The sequence below is a fragment of the Sturnus vulgaris genome, chromosome 15, assembly GCF_052056855.1.
Source record: "Sturnus vulgaris isolate bStuVul1 chromosome 15, bStuVul1.hap1, whole genome shotgun sequence".
NCBI classification, from domain to species: Eukaryota; Metazoa; Chordata; class Aves; order Passeriformes; family Sturnidae; genus Sturnus; species Sturnus vulgaris.
The window spans coordinates 4,758,561-4,773,538 of NC_142257.1; the positions used below are offsets into that span (position 1 = coordinate 4,758,561).

The 14,978-nt window shown below is 44.2% G+C and overlaps 1 protein-coding gene across 1 annotated transcript; it reads left to right on the forward strand.

Moving 5' to 3' along the window:
- The first annotated feature begins 482 nt into the window (after window positions 1-482).
- Window positions 483-11,331, forward strand: LOC148221962 (uncharacterized). Its single transcript, XM_088173542.1, has 8 exons — window positions 483-672; window positions 3,611-3,955; window positions 5,467-5,844; window positions 6,505-6,585; window positions 8,698-8,753; window positions 9,368-9,449; window positions 9,904-9,934; window positions 10,693-11,331. Exons 1-8 carry the CDS (start codon window positions 528-530, stop codon window positions 10,763-10,765), a joined length of 1,191 nt encoding a protein of 396 aa, XP_088029668.1. The 5' UTR covers window positions 483-527; the 3' UTR covers window positions 10,766-11,331.
- The last annotated feature ends 3,647 nt before the right edge of the window (window positions 11,332-14,978 follow it).

Below are 14,978 nucleotides of genomic sequence, written 5' to 3' on the forward strand. Positions count from 1 at the left end.
GAAGCTGCAGTCAGCTTGTCAGCCTGGGAATGGACCTGAGAGTCAGGAGAAATCCAGGCCTGAAAAGAATTTCCAAGCTGTAATTCCGTAGCTCTCTGAATGTGTGTGTCCACAACATAAACACCCCTGATGAGCTTGGAATCATCCTTGAGCTTGGAATCATCCCCATATGCCCTGTCAGTGGATACCAGGGAGGGGAGATCAGCACTCCCCCAACCACATCCCCTCCTCAGGAAGCTGCAGGGAGCTCTGAGCTCCTCTCAGCCCCCTTTTCTCCAGTCCTGGAGTCCTCAGCTGCTCCTCACAGGATGTTCATCCCAGCCCCTGCCACCTGCTCAGCTGGCCTGTGTGGGCACATCCAGGTAGCTCAGTGTCCCTCTTGGACTCTGTGTCCCAGAAGTGCCCGCAGGGCTCTGAGTGGCGCTGCCCCAGCCCTGAGCACAGCAGGAGATCCTCTCTTTGGCCAGCTCCCATCCGGAAGTTTAGGACAGAAACACTCACAGCATGTAAAATCTGGAAATGGAGAAATGAGACTTCAGTGGGACTCGCTCAGTGCCTCTGGCAAGGATAAGATCTGGTTTCCTCTTCTTCCACTCGCTGCCCCGGTGTCTCCGCCAGCCAGAATGTCCCGTTTTGTGCTGTTTCACTGGATGATGATACAGATCTTTATAGGTGAGTCTTCACCTGCTTTTTGTTTGTTTGCTCAGGAAACTAACTGTTTTTTTTTTTTTTTTTTCCAAATGAAAACCAGCAGCACTTGTTTTGTGAAAACAAAACAGTGAAAAAGATCGTAATTGCGTACAGAGCTTGAAAAATTTTCTTAATTTACGGAGTTAACACTGCTTGAAGTTTGTGCCTTTTTCTCTTTTAAAAATGTGTGCGGTTTCCTTAATATTTGTTCCCTTGTTCTCTTCCCTTGCAGAGCTCCTGAAGGATGATAATGGCTTTTTGTTACCTGCTCTTTCACTCAGCTCCGTGCTAAGAATGTGTTGTCTTGAGGTTCAATAGCCAGTTAAATTCTTCTTTTCTGTTTTTCAGTCATATCCTCTGCAATCTCATCAGTAAAGAAGCTTCAATAAGGAAAAAAATAAGAATTGATAGGGAAAATATTCTAAATATCTTCTGCAAAGTAGGAAAATTATTCCAGGAATAGATCAAGGGGAAATAAAAGTCTTATCAAACATCTGTTTTGGCTGGAGGATGAATGTTTTTGTCCATCCAATGACCAGTTTGTGGGAGAGAAGACAGCTACAAGAGCAACTATTGGAATTGCTGCTTAGTGCCAACTGCCCCAGTGGGTGGGTTTGAGAGAGACTGTACAAAAATATGAGTATGCCTCTATGATCTGACCAATTATGAATGCCTCTTTCTATTTTGGATGGGGTATTAAACATCTGGAGTCCATTTCTCTCTTACTGATGAAGGACTTAGAATGGCAAACCTCACAGGTTTACCTGAGAACGATTCCCTTCACAATAAGAGCAGGATCTCAGGTAGCTCTAAATTTCAAAGACATGTTTATCCCTCCTATTTACTTTTTCCTTTGGAAAATGAGTCTGTAGAAGAGGCTTCACCTGAGAAATAAGTTATTTATTCCTTGCAGAGGTTCGTGCTGTTGAATCCAGGCTGCTGCAGTATTGAAGCTCTCCTCACCAGCCTGCAGTGCAGGCAGATGTTGGCAACATTAGCTTCACTGAAACTGAAAGAGGATTTGAAACTGCAAAACCTGTAACTTTCTAGCAGGAGTACTAGAGGGAAACAGCACTGAAGACACTCTGATGCCTTCTGTCTTTCCTCTTCTTTTAAATTATTTACTTATTTATTTACAAAGTTCAGGGGTCTTCTCTCAAAGAGAAAAGCAGACAAATTTTCATTTGTTATAGGGTTGCTTAATAAGGTTGCTTTTGTTCTGTGCAGAACTGGGCTGAAATAGCAGAAGATGAGCCCCTTTCTCCTCAAGAAGCAACGAATTCTAGCAATAGCTTTAGCTGGTTTTGCACACATCTTTATTGAGGTGACTTGAAAATATGTGTTAACCTGCTCATGACTAACCCCTTGCCCCCACATAAATGCTTTCAAGGTCAACTGCATGTCTTGTTCTGTCGTCATAGAGAGAGGCTGTTTTCTCTGTTTTGCTGTTTTCCCTTGTTTAGATGTTTCAGGACAAATGAACTTTCCCTTTCCAGGAGCCAAAGCCACCATCTTACAAAGCCTTATCCTCTATTCAGGAATTCAGTTTCTGGCATATCCTGCCTTCATTTCACTGCAGAAGCTTCTGTCCTTCAGGCCATATTGCCTGTTGTTTTGTCTGCCTCTGTTCTTTCAGCATTTGGAGCTGTGGGAACATGAAAGGGTTGGCTTCTCTTGCCAGTGGGATAAGCAACAATGGACCTGAAATGTCATCCCAATAACAAGTCATGAGGCAGCCTGCCACAGACTAAAGCCTCACCTAAGGAACAGTCCATTAAAGAAAAAACAAAAGAGACATGGACACAGTTGGAAGCATCTGTTTGCTATCTGAGAGTCATGCCAGAAAGGAAAGGCATTCAAACAGCTGGCAAAATAGAAATGTTTGGCAAACCAGGGCTGAAGCTGGTGGTAATAGCAGCAGCAGCAAGTCCTCTTTGGGGTGAGCAAGCTGGCCATGAGACATCAGCTCTGCAGGGTTGGAGGACAGGTCTGGTTGCTCCCCAAGCCCCTCAGTTCCTGCTCCACAGTGTGTAAATGAATAACATGGGGACAAAAGAAAGGTAGGAGGACTGACACAGACTAGGTGAATGTAAACCACGAAAGATTTGTTCCTGTCTGGGAACCTTTTTTTATAGTGCCTTTTGTGAAGAAAAAAATCTGTTTTAGGGCAATCTGGGAATGTCATAAACAGTTAAGAGAAAGATTATAGAAAGATTCAAACCAGATGGCAAGGTGGACATTGGCTGTAAACACCGACCTAAGCTGGTCACTAAGAGTAAGAGGACACAGAAAGTGTGTGTGTGCTCTTTTTAACATCAGTATGACACCAACGACTAAAGTTTCTGTGTAGACAGAGTTCCACAAGGTAAGTGGGATTAGTTGGCAGGGCTTGCTCAGTGCACTTTCTGAGAACAGGTTCCTACAGACAGATCCCACTGCTCTGCCAGCTTAATTAGGCCCTAATTTCACACATGAATAGGTATTTTGGACCCTGCTTTTGAGACTGTCGGTGAAAGACAACTGTGACAGCATTTCCTTTTCAAAGGAGGTGATGGTGGGCTGAGAAAACCAGATGTCTTTCACAACAGGGTTCTGAACAACTTTCAAACAGCCTCCCAGGAGAAGAGATGGGATGGGAGCAGAGTTCTCAAATTCCACTTGCAGAGGTCCAGTTTGTGCTTGGGCTGCCAGTGACAGACCCCAGCTTTTGATATATTTTATGAGCCTCCCTGCAGCAGCTGGCCAGGACCAGAGCAAGGAGCAGGGCAAAGCCGGAGAGCTCCTGGCTGTGGCCTGCAGTGCCTTGGGGCAGGAGCTGCCACAGGAGAAGTTGGGGGATCAGCAGCTGCATGCAGGAGGGTTTCCCCACACCTTGTTCATTCACCGTGTTGTGTGAACTCTCCCGGTTGTCCCCTGACAGCACCCACGGTGTCTGAAGCCGTGGTTAGAGGAACAGCAGGACGAGCTGTGACCCTGCCCTGCTCCTACCGGGTGAACAGGCCCAGCGACGTGTCCAACATGTGCTGGGGCAGAGGCCCCTGCCCCAACTCCAAGTGCACCAACAAAATCCTGCACACCACCGGCAGCAAGGTGACCTTCAGAGCATCTCGGAGGTACGACCTGCGCGGCCGGGTTTCCCTGGGGGACGTGTCCCTCAGCATTAGGGTGCTGAAGATGGAGGATGCGGGCGTGTACTGCTGCCGCGTGGAGATCCCCGGCCTCTTCAACGACATCAAGCGCAACATTCGCCTGGAGGTGGCCACAGGTGGGTCTGGGGACCCGGGGACACGGCCAGCAGGGACAAACTCCTCCCTGGGCACTGAAAACTGGGGCACTGAAAACTGGGGTACTGAAAACTGGGGTATTGAAAATTGGGGTACTGAAAATTGGGGTACTGAAAACTGCAGTACTGAAAATTGGGGTACTGAAAACTGGGGTATTGAAAATTGGGGTACTGAAAATTGGGGCACTGAAAACTGGGGCACTGAAAATTAAGGGTACTGAAAACTGGGGCACTGAAAATTAAGGGTACTGAAAACTGCGGTACTGAAAATTGGGATACTGAAAATTGGGGTACAGAAAAGTTGGGCACTGAAAATTGGGGTACTGAAAATTTGGGGTACTGAAAATTGGGGTACTGAAAATTGGGGTACAGAAAATTAGGGTATTAAAAAGTGCGGTACTGAAAATTGGGGTACTGAAAATTAGGGGTACTGAAAATTGGGGTCTGTGCACGCCTTTTTTGTTTGTTTTGGCCAAAGGTGTTTTTTCCCAAATTATATTTTTTTCAAGGGAGATCTGCAACCAGTTGCCAATTTGAGTCATGGTCAATATGCAGTATAGATTAAAAAAACCCTAAATTTTACCCTTTTTTGCCTTTCAAATGAATATTTCATTTCTCCTTTAGCTCTGCTTGACTTTTTAAAGGATGATGGAATTAAAAAAGAATCTATAATTTGAGGAGCCCTTGGACTGAAATTCAGTTTTTCATTTAGGGTTCACCCCAACACTGAAAAGATTTTTGTTTCATCCATGTCATAAGGAGAGACATTAGGATGACCCACCCTTGAGGGTGCTTCCTTCCCCTTAAGGGTGGGTCCTCAGCATCCACATATTTGGAAATTTTGTCTCAGAGTCTTGAAGGGCTTCTTCCCCCTCCTATTATTTTTCTGAGCTGCAGGATAAAGCAAAGTCTTGCACAGAAAAAAAAAAAAAAAAGAGATGATATCCACCCTCCACAAAGCAGAAAGACAAATTTTTTCTGGCTTTTACAGAGTGCAATTGGTGTTCACAGCACATTTGCTTGTTTTAACCAATACAACAGGAGAGAGGGTGAAAAACTCTGCAATTACTTGTCTGCCCCTGAGGCTGAGGGCAGCATGAAAAAAATAACCAGTTGCAAAGATTAGCAAGAAGATTGTAGCTGAAAAACCGAGCTTTTTTATTTATTGCATTTTTCTGAAGACTTTGAAAAGCAAAATAACAAAGTTTTCAAGCTTTGGGGTTTTACAACACAAAGTTCCATTTCTACAAGAGGGTCAAGGTGGGGCTGTTTGAGACTCGTAAAAGAAAAGCAAATCTATAAATCTGTGAATTTCTCTGACTGGTTGTGCTTTCAGCTAATTAAAACAGCTTTCTGAATGGTAACTCTCCCACCTTCATTTTCAGTATTTTAGCAACCAGATAATTTTTATTCATCTCTGCACTGGCTTCCCTCTGGGTTGGTTGTGAATGCTCTGACCTGGCTTTTCCCTTGGCTGTGTTTTTTCCATGCAGCCCCTCCAGCGACCACCACCACCACCACCATGACCACCACCACCACCACCACCACGACAAATGCTCCTGTTTTCTCTGAACATTTTACAGAAATAACTTTTGCTCCTGAAGGAACCTCTGCTCTCCAGCCAACAGCAGAGACTGAAGTCCTGCTGACCACCAGCACCCTTCCACCAGAAACCACAGACCCTGAGTTTCCAGCAGAAACCACAGGGGACACCTCTGCTCCCCCAACAATTGCTGGGACAGAAAATTATATTTTTCCTGTAACTGTGGTGGAAACGAGTGCTCCCCCAGATTTTCCAGCTACTTCCCAAGCAGCTGATGTGACAACTGAAGATGTCATGTTCTGCTCCACGCTCCCTGGAAGCACAGAGGGTAACCAGAACAATCCTTTCCTTTTTCTGTGTAGCAGAGATGGTCTGTGTTAGCCTGGCTGGCCTCATAGAGACTCTCCAAATACTTAATTTTATATCTGGGAGGTTCTCCCTGAGATGCCTATGGGTGTGTTTCAGGGGCTTTAGGTAAGCACAGGTCAGATGTTGGAGATGATGCTAAATTGGGGTGAACAGCCAAGGCAGCAGAGGGACAGGCTTCCTGCAGGGGAGCTTTAACATGGAGAAATAATGTGGCTGAAACCTCATGAAGTACAACAGAAATAAATGTGAAGCATAGCACTTGAGATGGAGTAAGAGAGATTCACTTAACTGTGAATTTTAACTTAACTAATTTTTTCTTGATTTGGGAAAGACAATTGAAATTTCCTGGTGAAAAGTTTGGTTTAGAGTATGTTCTGCTTGAGAAATAGTGAGAATTCAAAAGATGTTTAAAGTTGAGTATTTACATTCTCTTCTCATATGAAGGCTGCTGCTGTTATTAGTGATAAGAGTGATCTGTTATCAAACCATTTGTAGGTTGCTACTTTATCCACATTACTGAATTAATTTCCACAGATTGATGTCTGCACAAATTTGAATGCCATGTGAAGACCTTTCTAATTAGTGATCTTTATAAGCATTATTTTTTACTTTGTTTTAGTGGCTACTGAATTCCCAGGTATTCTTCCAACTACAGAGGAAGCCACCACTTCTGGCATGATAGAAGAGATGTCAGTCATGGGTGAGTAGGATAATGTTACAAAGTCAGAAGTTGCTTGCTTAGAGAAATTAAAAAGGTGACATAAACAAAACTGTTGAGTATTCTTGAGTGCACCAAACATGTACTGATAGTTATTCATTGCAGCTGGCAGTATTGGGGGTTCACACAGAAATTGTTTAAAATCAGAATGTAACAACAGCTGAGAAAAACATGTTTTTATACCTCCAAAGGAAGTTGATTTTGAATAACTCATGGCTGTCAGGTATCTCGGGTCTGAGAGAAGTCAAAAACTGAACTTTTCAACATTGCTGAATTCTCAGATATCTGATTTGTCATCACTACGAGTTCACTGAGATTTCCATTTTAAATCTTTCCCAAATGTTGTGCCCTCAGCAGAAAACGTAATGCTAAAATTCAAAGACGAAATGTTGTATTTGGCCTCTTAGTTCCAGTAAGAGCCAAGAATCTCTTAATTTTTAAACCCACAGTATTTTGGTTTTCGCAGGTCTTCTTTTGACAGACCTAAAGACTTACATCAGAGTGTTCCTTAATGCCCCTGGAGAGGGCTCACAGAAGAGACTAAACTGGTCCCTTGAACATTTGTGAGGGTTTCTCACTCCAGTCTCACTTGTCACCCTCTGGGGTGATGGATGATGCCTGTATTTTGTCATTGCAAATAAGAAGATTTACAAGGGGTCTTAGCTCCAGGATTCTTGGGGCAACTTGAGTTGTGACAGTGAGCTGGAAAGAGCCCCCACAAGAGCAGAGGATGGGTGTGAGTCACTGCCACCCGGGCAAAACCTTGTGTCAAACTGCCACAAGGTGAGAAAATGCTGCAGCACACCTGGCTGGTGTCTGCTGAGAGCCATAAGCCAAGTCCAGATCTTCACTTGGTCTCTTTTCACCCTGTGAAATAATGCACTAAATGCACCCAGCTCAGGCTTGCTGTAAGGTCAGGGAAGGCTGATTTGTTGCTGAACATTATATTGATGTTAGAACAGCAGGGTTTCCAGGGCTGAGAGCCCTCCAGCTCCAAGCACGATTTTTGGCAGATGGATTGGGTTGCCTGGAGTGGATGGCTCCTGATGCCCAGGCTCTGGTTTAATTTCTCTTTTTTCACTTGCTTTCCCCCAGCTACAACCCTGCCATACTTCAGACCCCAAAAATATCTTTGCTCTTTCAAATATCTAAGTGAGAAGCAATAGTTTGTCCCATCAGTCAGGCTGCACGTGTTGCCATAAAATTTAACTTTGACTTGTTGGACTTGCATTGTCACTGTTAAATTTGCATTTCTTGTGGATTTGGGGTAGTTCTGAAGTACAGATCTCTGAGAGAGTCGAGTGTCATAAAACAGGCATATGACAAAATGCAAAGTTCACACATCCCCAGGATTTTTAATACTTCTTAGCGTTTTATTTGCATTTATCTGCATTTGTTTAGCTGTAGTGCTTATTAGTCATAATCTCTTTTCTACTCCTGTGCAAATTTCTACTTACATTGGCATGAGCTACCCGAGCCCTGTCCATGTCTTTGATAAAATACAAGCACATGGGATGTGGAGACACATCAACACAGCTCTCACAGGGGGCTGGCCAGAACTGAGATATTTGGGGCAGATTAGGTTATTAACGGGATAACATACTCTGAAAAATTGGAAAAACAGAAAAGTAGCAATGGAGCTATATATTGGAGAGACACTATTTACAAAAATATGGAGTGACAGGACAAGGGGGAATGGCTTCAAACTGACAAAGGGTATCTTTAGACTGGATATTATGAAAAAAATGCTTCTTTATGAGGGTAGTGAGGCCCTGGCACAGGTTGCCCAGAGAAGCTGTGGCTGTTGCTTCTCTGGAAGTGTTCAAGCACAGGTAGGATGGGACTTGGAGAAACCTGAGATAGTGAAGGTGTCCCTGGGTTTTCCTTTTTCTTGATGAAGGCTGAGGTTTCCCATGCTTTCCTCAGCTACCATTTGTGGTGGAAACTGATCCTTCTCTTTTGGTTGCAAGGTGCTTTTGCTCTTCTCATTCCCTGAGAGTTCATTACTCCTTGACTGAAGCAGTGACAGCCACTGCAGCCCTCACTCCTTCAGGTGACTGTGCCAGTAAGAATTTCAATCTCTTTCATTTTCAGGGGTTTCAGCAAATTCAGATGGCAATGCTGGGAAACTCGAAGATAGAGGAGATAAGGTAACACTTCCTCTAAGTTTCAAGAGTATTTGAGTAGAAATCAGGACAGGAGGACATGCTGGTGATTTTCAGTGTATTCATACTACAGGGACAGCTTTTGCAAACAGTGGCTTGAACTTTTATTTAGAAGCTCAGGAACCACTTATTCCTCTTTTCAGTGGATAGAGCCAAAGCCTGAGCATTCTATCTGACTTGGACACTTCAGAAAAAACTCATCCCCTGGCTCCCAGTGAGAGAGGGGAGGCAACATCCTCAAGGTGTGGCCAGGCAAAAGGCAAGTTAGGAAGGTGTAACACCTCCCTGTCTCTAAGAGAAGGATGGGGGTGACTGAGCTCCTACTTCTACTTTGGACACCTTATTGAGAAGTTCGTGTTAAATGGGATGAATCCGGTTTCAATATTTCAGAATAAGGTTTATTAAATACTGAATGGGTAATTCATGTTGTTTATCATGATCAACTCGATGTGTCTTCTCAGCACATTGTACAGGCAAGCTCAGAACAGCATTGCAAACTGCAGCTCAGAGCTGAGCACCAGTGCAGCCCCTCCTGTGCAAACAGCTCTGAAGGAAACGTGCTCCCAAAGCCTCTTCAGTTTCTCTCTTCTCCCTTGCAGTTTCCCAGCTCTGCCATTCTCGTTGCCTGTGTCACAGCAGGGTCCATCCTTTTCATACTGCTGATCTCCTTGGTTTGGAAACGTAAGTACCCTTAAAGGAAATGATTTTAATGCTGGCCTGATGCACGTGTCCTCCTGAGTCCTGCTTGTTCTGGGAGCTCTGCCGTGGTGCCAGTGCTGTGTTCATGTTGTGGGAGCTGCTGTCCTTACTCCAGGACTGTGGCACCATCAGAGGATCAGGAGGATGAGCTGGTGGGGATGCAGCAGGAGGCAGCCTGTGCAAAGAACCTGTTCCCTCACCTGCTGCAGGGCTGGCTCATCCTGTTGGCTCTCTCTTTATACTTAAATGGCCCCACAGTTTCCTGGAAATGCTCCCAAAAGACACTGGTGTAACTGAAATCAGAAATCCTTTCTTTCCTGCTTAGCCCACAGAAATTTTGCAATTTGCTGTCATTGTTTCTGAGCTCGTTTGACAGATACATTAGAATTATAGATTTCATTTTGCCATTGTAACATTAATATTATTTTGCTTCCAGGTAAACAGGCAAAGAAGTTTCTAGTAAAAAGGTAATCCATTTTGTAATTTCCTATTAAAAGTTCCAGTGTAATTTTTCTTAGAGACAGGAAGGTATTGGCCACTGATTGTAATGGGTGCAGTATTGGCTTGTGCTGCTGATTACCAAAGTTTTATTAGGAGGAACCTTCAGGTAACTTCACTCCAGAAATTCAGTAGTGGCTCCTGGATGCTGCTTCCCTGTAGGAATGAACAGAAACCCAGAGCAATGGAGAAATTAAGCAAGTGTTACTGCAGTGTAGTAAATACAGCTTAAGGAAGTGCTTCATCTGCTTTTTTTTAATTGAATACCAGGATATGATATCTTGTGTGAATATAATTGATAAGTTCAGATCTTCTGGCTTATCTAGAAAAAAAAAGAATACTGTGGACAAACCACAGGGGATTCCAGTGTGATATCACCCCTTTTCCAAATACCAGTAATTTTTCAATGGTAGCTGGTCCTTCACTGCTTGCTCTACCTGGGAGACAGGGAGTGGGGAGAGAGTCTTTTCTGAATCCCATGGTGGTTACCCTACAGCTGCCATTACAGGGTTTAAACAACCCTTTCCTATCCATGAGAAGAATGCAAGCCAGAATGCAAAACCTCCCTGGTGTAAAAAGTAGGAGTTACTTCATTGCAGTCATTGGACTCAGTAGCTTCAGGTTTCCATTTCCATGGGAATTTGCTGATGTTACAAGTAAAAAAGAATGCTCTGAAGCAGCAATGTCCTTTTGTCCCATCCATAGTGATCTGTGCTTCTCACTGCAGTGTTGGATCACCAGAAGAGACTGAAAAAGTTTTCAGTGGTGCTGAGGGAGAAAACAACATTTTTTCCCTGTGAAGAGCTCCTACATCATCTGCAGATGCCATGGGAAATAAAAAGGGCCCATTCCATGCTGCACTGAGAGATCTCGTGAGCCTTCAAAATATCAGAGGGTATAAAACAAAGGCCAAAGCTTCAACTATGAAAATTTAAAATCTTTGTGCAAATTTTCCCACATCACCCTTAAAACTTATTGCATAAAGAAGCTTATTTGAGAAGATGCTTTATGCATTATTCAGGGATGTTCTGGCATCTGCCTTCTTACTAGAACCATGTTGCACAATTGAATTTGTTTTTCTCCGTTTTTACTAATGCTCTTCCTTGAGTACAGCTTGTACTGTGAGGAACAGAAGTGATCACATGGAAGGCTGCCTATCTTCAAATTGCCATAAAGGAAAAAAGGAATCATAAAATACAGTTTTTAATGCTTTTATGTAATCAACAGAAAAATTAAGCAACAACAATGCTGTGAGTTTAAATCAAATCTGCAGATTACTTAAGGGTATCACTACTGCCTGTGATTCAGCATGTTTGAATAACCCTTGGAGAATATGTTAATAAACTTTGTAATTTGTCGCTGGCAATTGGACTTTTTATGCCACGTCCTAAGGCATCTCAACAGGAATTAGTTATTTCCCAGGTGTGGAAATGACTGGTGTGCTGTCTCAGCTCTCCAAAGAAATGCTGCAGCATTTCCAGAGGTGGGAAAATGCTCAGAAGACCAACCTGGAGGGAAATTTCCCTACCCTGCCCCCAAAAACTCCTGTACCACTCATTTCTAAATCCCTTAAGGAAGAGGGATTGTCCATGAGGCTGGGGCATCATCAGTGGGATACCCTGCAGAGTTTTTGTGCAATTCCCTGGGGTCCTCACCCATTGTGCTGCAGTGACTTTGGGAGAAGATCCCAATCCCAATCCAGGGTTTGTTCTCTCCACTGCCTGGAGTTCACCAGTGCCAGCCCTGGCACCTCTGGGCAGTGACAGCCTGAAGTCAGAGCACGCTGTGGGAACAGCATTGGATCAGAATCCAGCAGGCTCTGGCAGCTCTGGATTTCCCCTCTGGGTGTGCTCAGGGCTGTGGTGAGACTGCTGAGCTCTCAGCATCCTCTCACAGCCCCTGAGCTGGGGCAGGCAGGGGAGTTGGTTCCTCTTTGGGGTCCCTCTGGGTCTCACCCAGGGTCACAGCCCTGCCCTGCACCCCACTCTGGGGGTGCTGAGGGGGCACTGGAGGGTCCCCAGACTCAGGATGTGGCCTGTGGGCTCCCAGGCTGGCTTTGCTCAGTGAGACCTGTGTCTGCCCCACACCCAGGCCTGGCTGTCACCACCCCAATAGAGCACAGGCATCTGCCACTTCCAGGCATGAATCCCACACAAGCCTGTAAGGAATAAAAGGAAACAAGCAATAAAGAAAATTCCAAACTGTTTTGATGTACTCCTTTGAAAAACCCAAACTTTTTCTTTTTTCCCCTCCCAATTAAACCTGCTAATTAAGTCAACAATATCTCCATTGCAGCTTCCAATTGGCAGAGTTGGGCTAATCCTTTTGTTCTTACTAATTAGCTCTTCACTAATGACTTCTTTACAGCAGAGCTGGCTCTCACTTGGGAAGGTTCTAGCACATTTGCTGTGTGCTGGCTGGACTTAAAAACCCTGGTTTTGGGGAGTTGTACAAGGGGAGAAGAGATGGGAGCCAGCAAAGTGAGTTTGATCTGAGCAGCCATGTGGAAATGCAGCCTTGAGAAGCTGCAGGGAAGCTGTAAGTGTAACTTATGCCACTGAGCATTCTTATTTATCTTTTTATTCAGCCCAGTTATTGGGAGAGAGCCTTGGGTTTAGAATGGCAATTGAAAGCAAGAGTTTGGGAAGGGTTATGTTTAAATGAACATTCATTGAAGTTATTTGTGAGGACTTGGGCTGTCAGTATGTTCAGGGAAAGGTTAAAGTGAAATGTAGCTGGAGGAAATGCTGCTTTCCAAAAGCAACAGAAGCCCCAGAATGCAGTCCCTGGGTCTAGTGGAGAAAAGCTGGGTGAAAGCAGCAAGTTTTTAGAAAGAAAAAGCTGTCAGAGAGGATGTCATTGGCATCTGGAAATGTTGGCCTTTGTTTTTAAGACTTTTACCTTGGAAGGCAAAAAAAATACACCTGAGTAAAGATAAAGCACTGCAGCCAAAAAACCCTCTGGTAACAGATTAAAGCAGTACACAGGGCAAAGGAGCAAAGCCATTTGCTTTGAAACCACCCTGCATTTCTCCAAAACTCCAGTCCCTCCATCCTGGCCTCCCAATCTGCCAAGCACCATGAGCTGAAGTCACCCAGGTCTGAGGCACGTGGAGCTGCTGGGGTTATCTCAGCATTTATGGATTTGCACAGGGAGCCTGTGGCAGAGCCAGGCAGGTTTTAATTTGTTCAGGGTCCGTGTCAAGCCTAAATGTTGTTATATCTGGAGAGTCTGGCTCAACTCTGTGGAGCAAGGTGGTTAATTAATGAAGGATTGAGCTTTTGGTCCAAGTAATAATTTTTACTGGTCCCCAGTACTTTGTGGACAATTGTCTGTATCAAAATGACTGATTAAAGAGGGTAAAGGAGGTCTGACATGAGGAGATAATGACTGAACTGCTAGACTAGTATGGAGGAGGTACAGAAAAGCAATTATAAAGGGAGATCTGAATATTTTGGGATATGGGATTGACTAATGAGGAAACAGAAGGAAATACTGAAAAAAAAGTAAGCGCTGAGTTAGGAATACAAATCCTTTAAAGAGAAACCAGAGGAATGAATTAAATATCATTTTGAGATTAATAAGAGACCTCTCTTAATAGACTTTACTGGAGCTGACTGTTCTGAAGGTCCCTTTCCATCTCAGCAGCACATTTCATTATGTTTCCAGGTTTGTTTCTTAGCCTTAATGTGCTTTTCCAGGCATTTTTTTAAGGTTAATATAAATAAATCTCTTGGTTTCAAAGGTGAAATGTAATTGGGGCTTAATAAAGAGCAAGCAGAAGGGAAGAATGTGGCTGAGTACATAGGAAATTAGAAATAAGAATAAATAGCATCATGGGACTTGAGGAAAGAACAGAGATAACCATACAGTGTGAGATGAATGCATGAAAAAGTGGAAAATTTTAGCCTGGTAGAAAGAGGAAATGGGACGTGCTGCCACAGGCATGACAGCAGATGGCAAAATTGAGCTGCAGAGACTGAGCAGAGGAACATGTGGAGAGATGAGAAGAGGCTGTAAAGGTGATGCTGATTTGCTGACACCAAGCAGGATCAGTGCAGCCTCCTCAGGTGACAGTGGAGGTCCCAGCCAGGAGTTCAGCTCGTGGGCTGAGCTCATGGCTCTGGGGAATGCTTTCAGCACACTTGGCCTGGCATCTGGCTCATGTGGCCTCTAGCCACACAATTTCCTGCCAGTCTCAGTAGCCCTCTGGTTTTCTTGTGCTCCTGAGCCTGGGGTGACCACGCACTTCTTGGTTTCCTCTTCCCACTGCCATCTAACCCCAGCTGGGAGCAGTGTGGTTTTGGTTTCTCTTGTTAATTTAGAACACAAACCCCAAGACTCAGCAGCTCCTGCAATCACACTGTGGAAGCAGTGACCTGGGAGAGGAAGTGTCAGCCCTAAACCATCCCACAGCTCATCTCAGCATCCACTCCCTCCTGCCCTCCAGCAGGATGGGGGTCTTGGCAAGGAGCCCTCCAAGGAATCCCTTTGTGTGGGAATCCCTAAAATCAGAGGGTTTTGGGAAAGCTGCAAAAAAGCAGGCCTCAGAGACAGCAAAGTGCAATTGGAGCTAAGCACAAAGCATAAGGCATGTCAGCAGAAAAGTTATGAGATGCAGAAAGGACAAATAGAACAATGGTCTGTGTATTAATGCTTGGCTAGAATAACTCTCTAAGCTGCAGAAAAGTATATCTAGCAAGATATTAGGAAGGTCTAAGCTTAATAATGGAGCTCTGTGTATTGTATTTGAAGGCTTACAAGTAGGTATTGTATTTGAAATAAGCAAGCATTGTTTTAACCAAAGGTACGTGTGCTTATAGTGGTTGGATAGAACTACTGTCAATATGTTTTTGCTTTTGTGATTGGTCAAAAAACTTTCAAAATGCGTTGTAACATCACACATCCTGCTGTCCTAACCTTGTAATGACACCGAAGCTTGGGAGGAAAAAATAATAATAAAGCAGCTCAAGATGCATTCCACAGCAGTCCTGTCCTGTTTCTGCTTCTGTG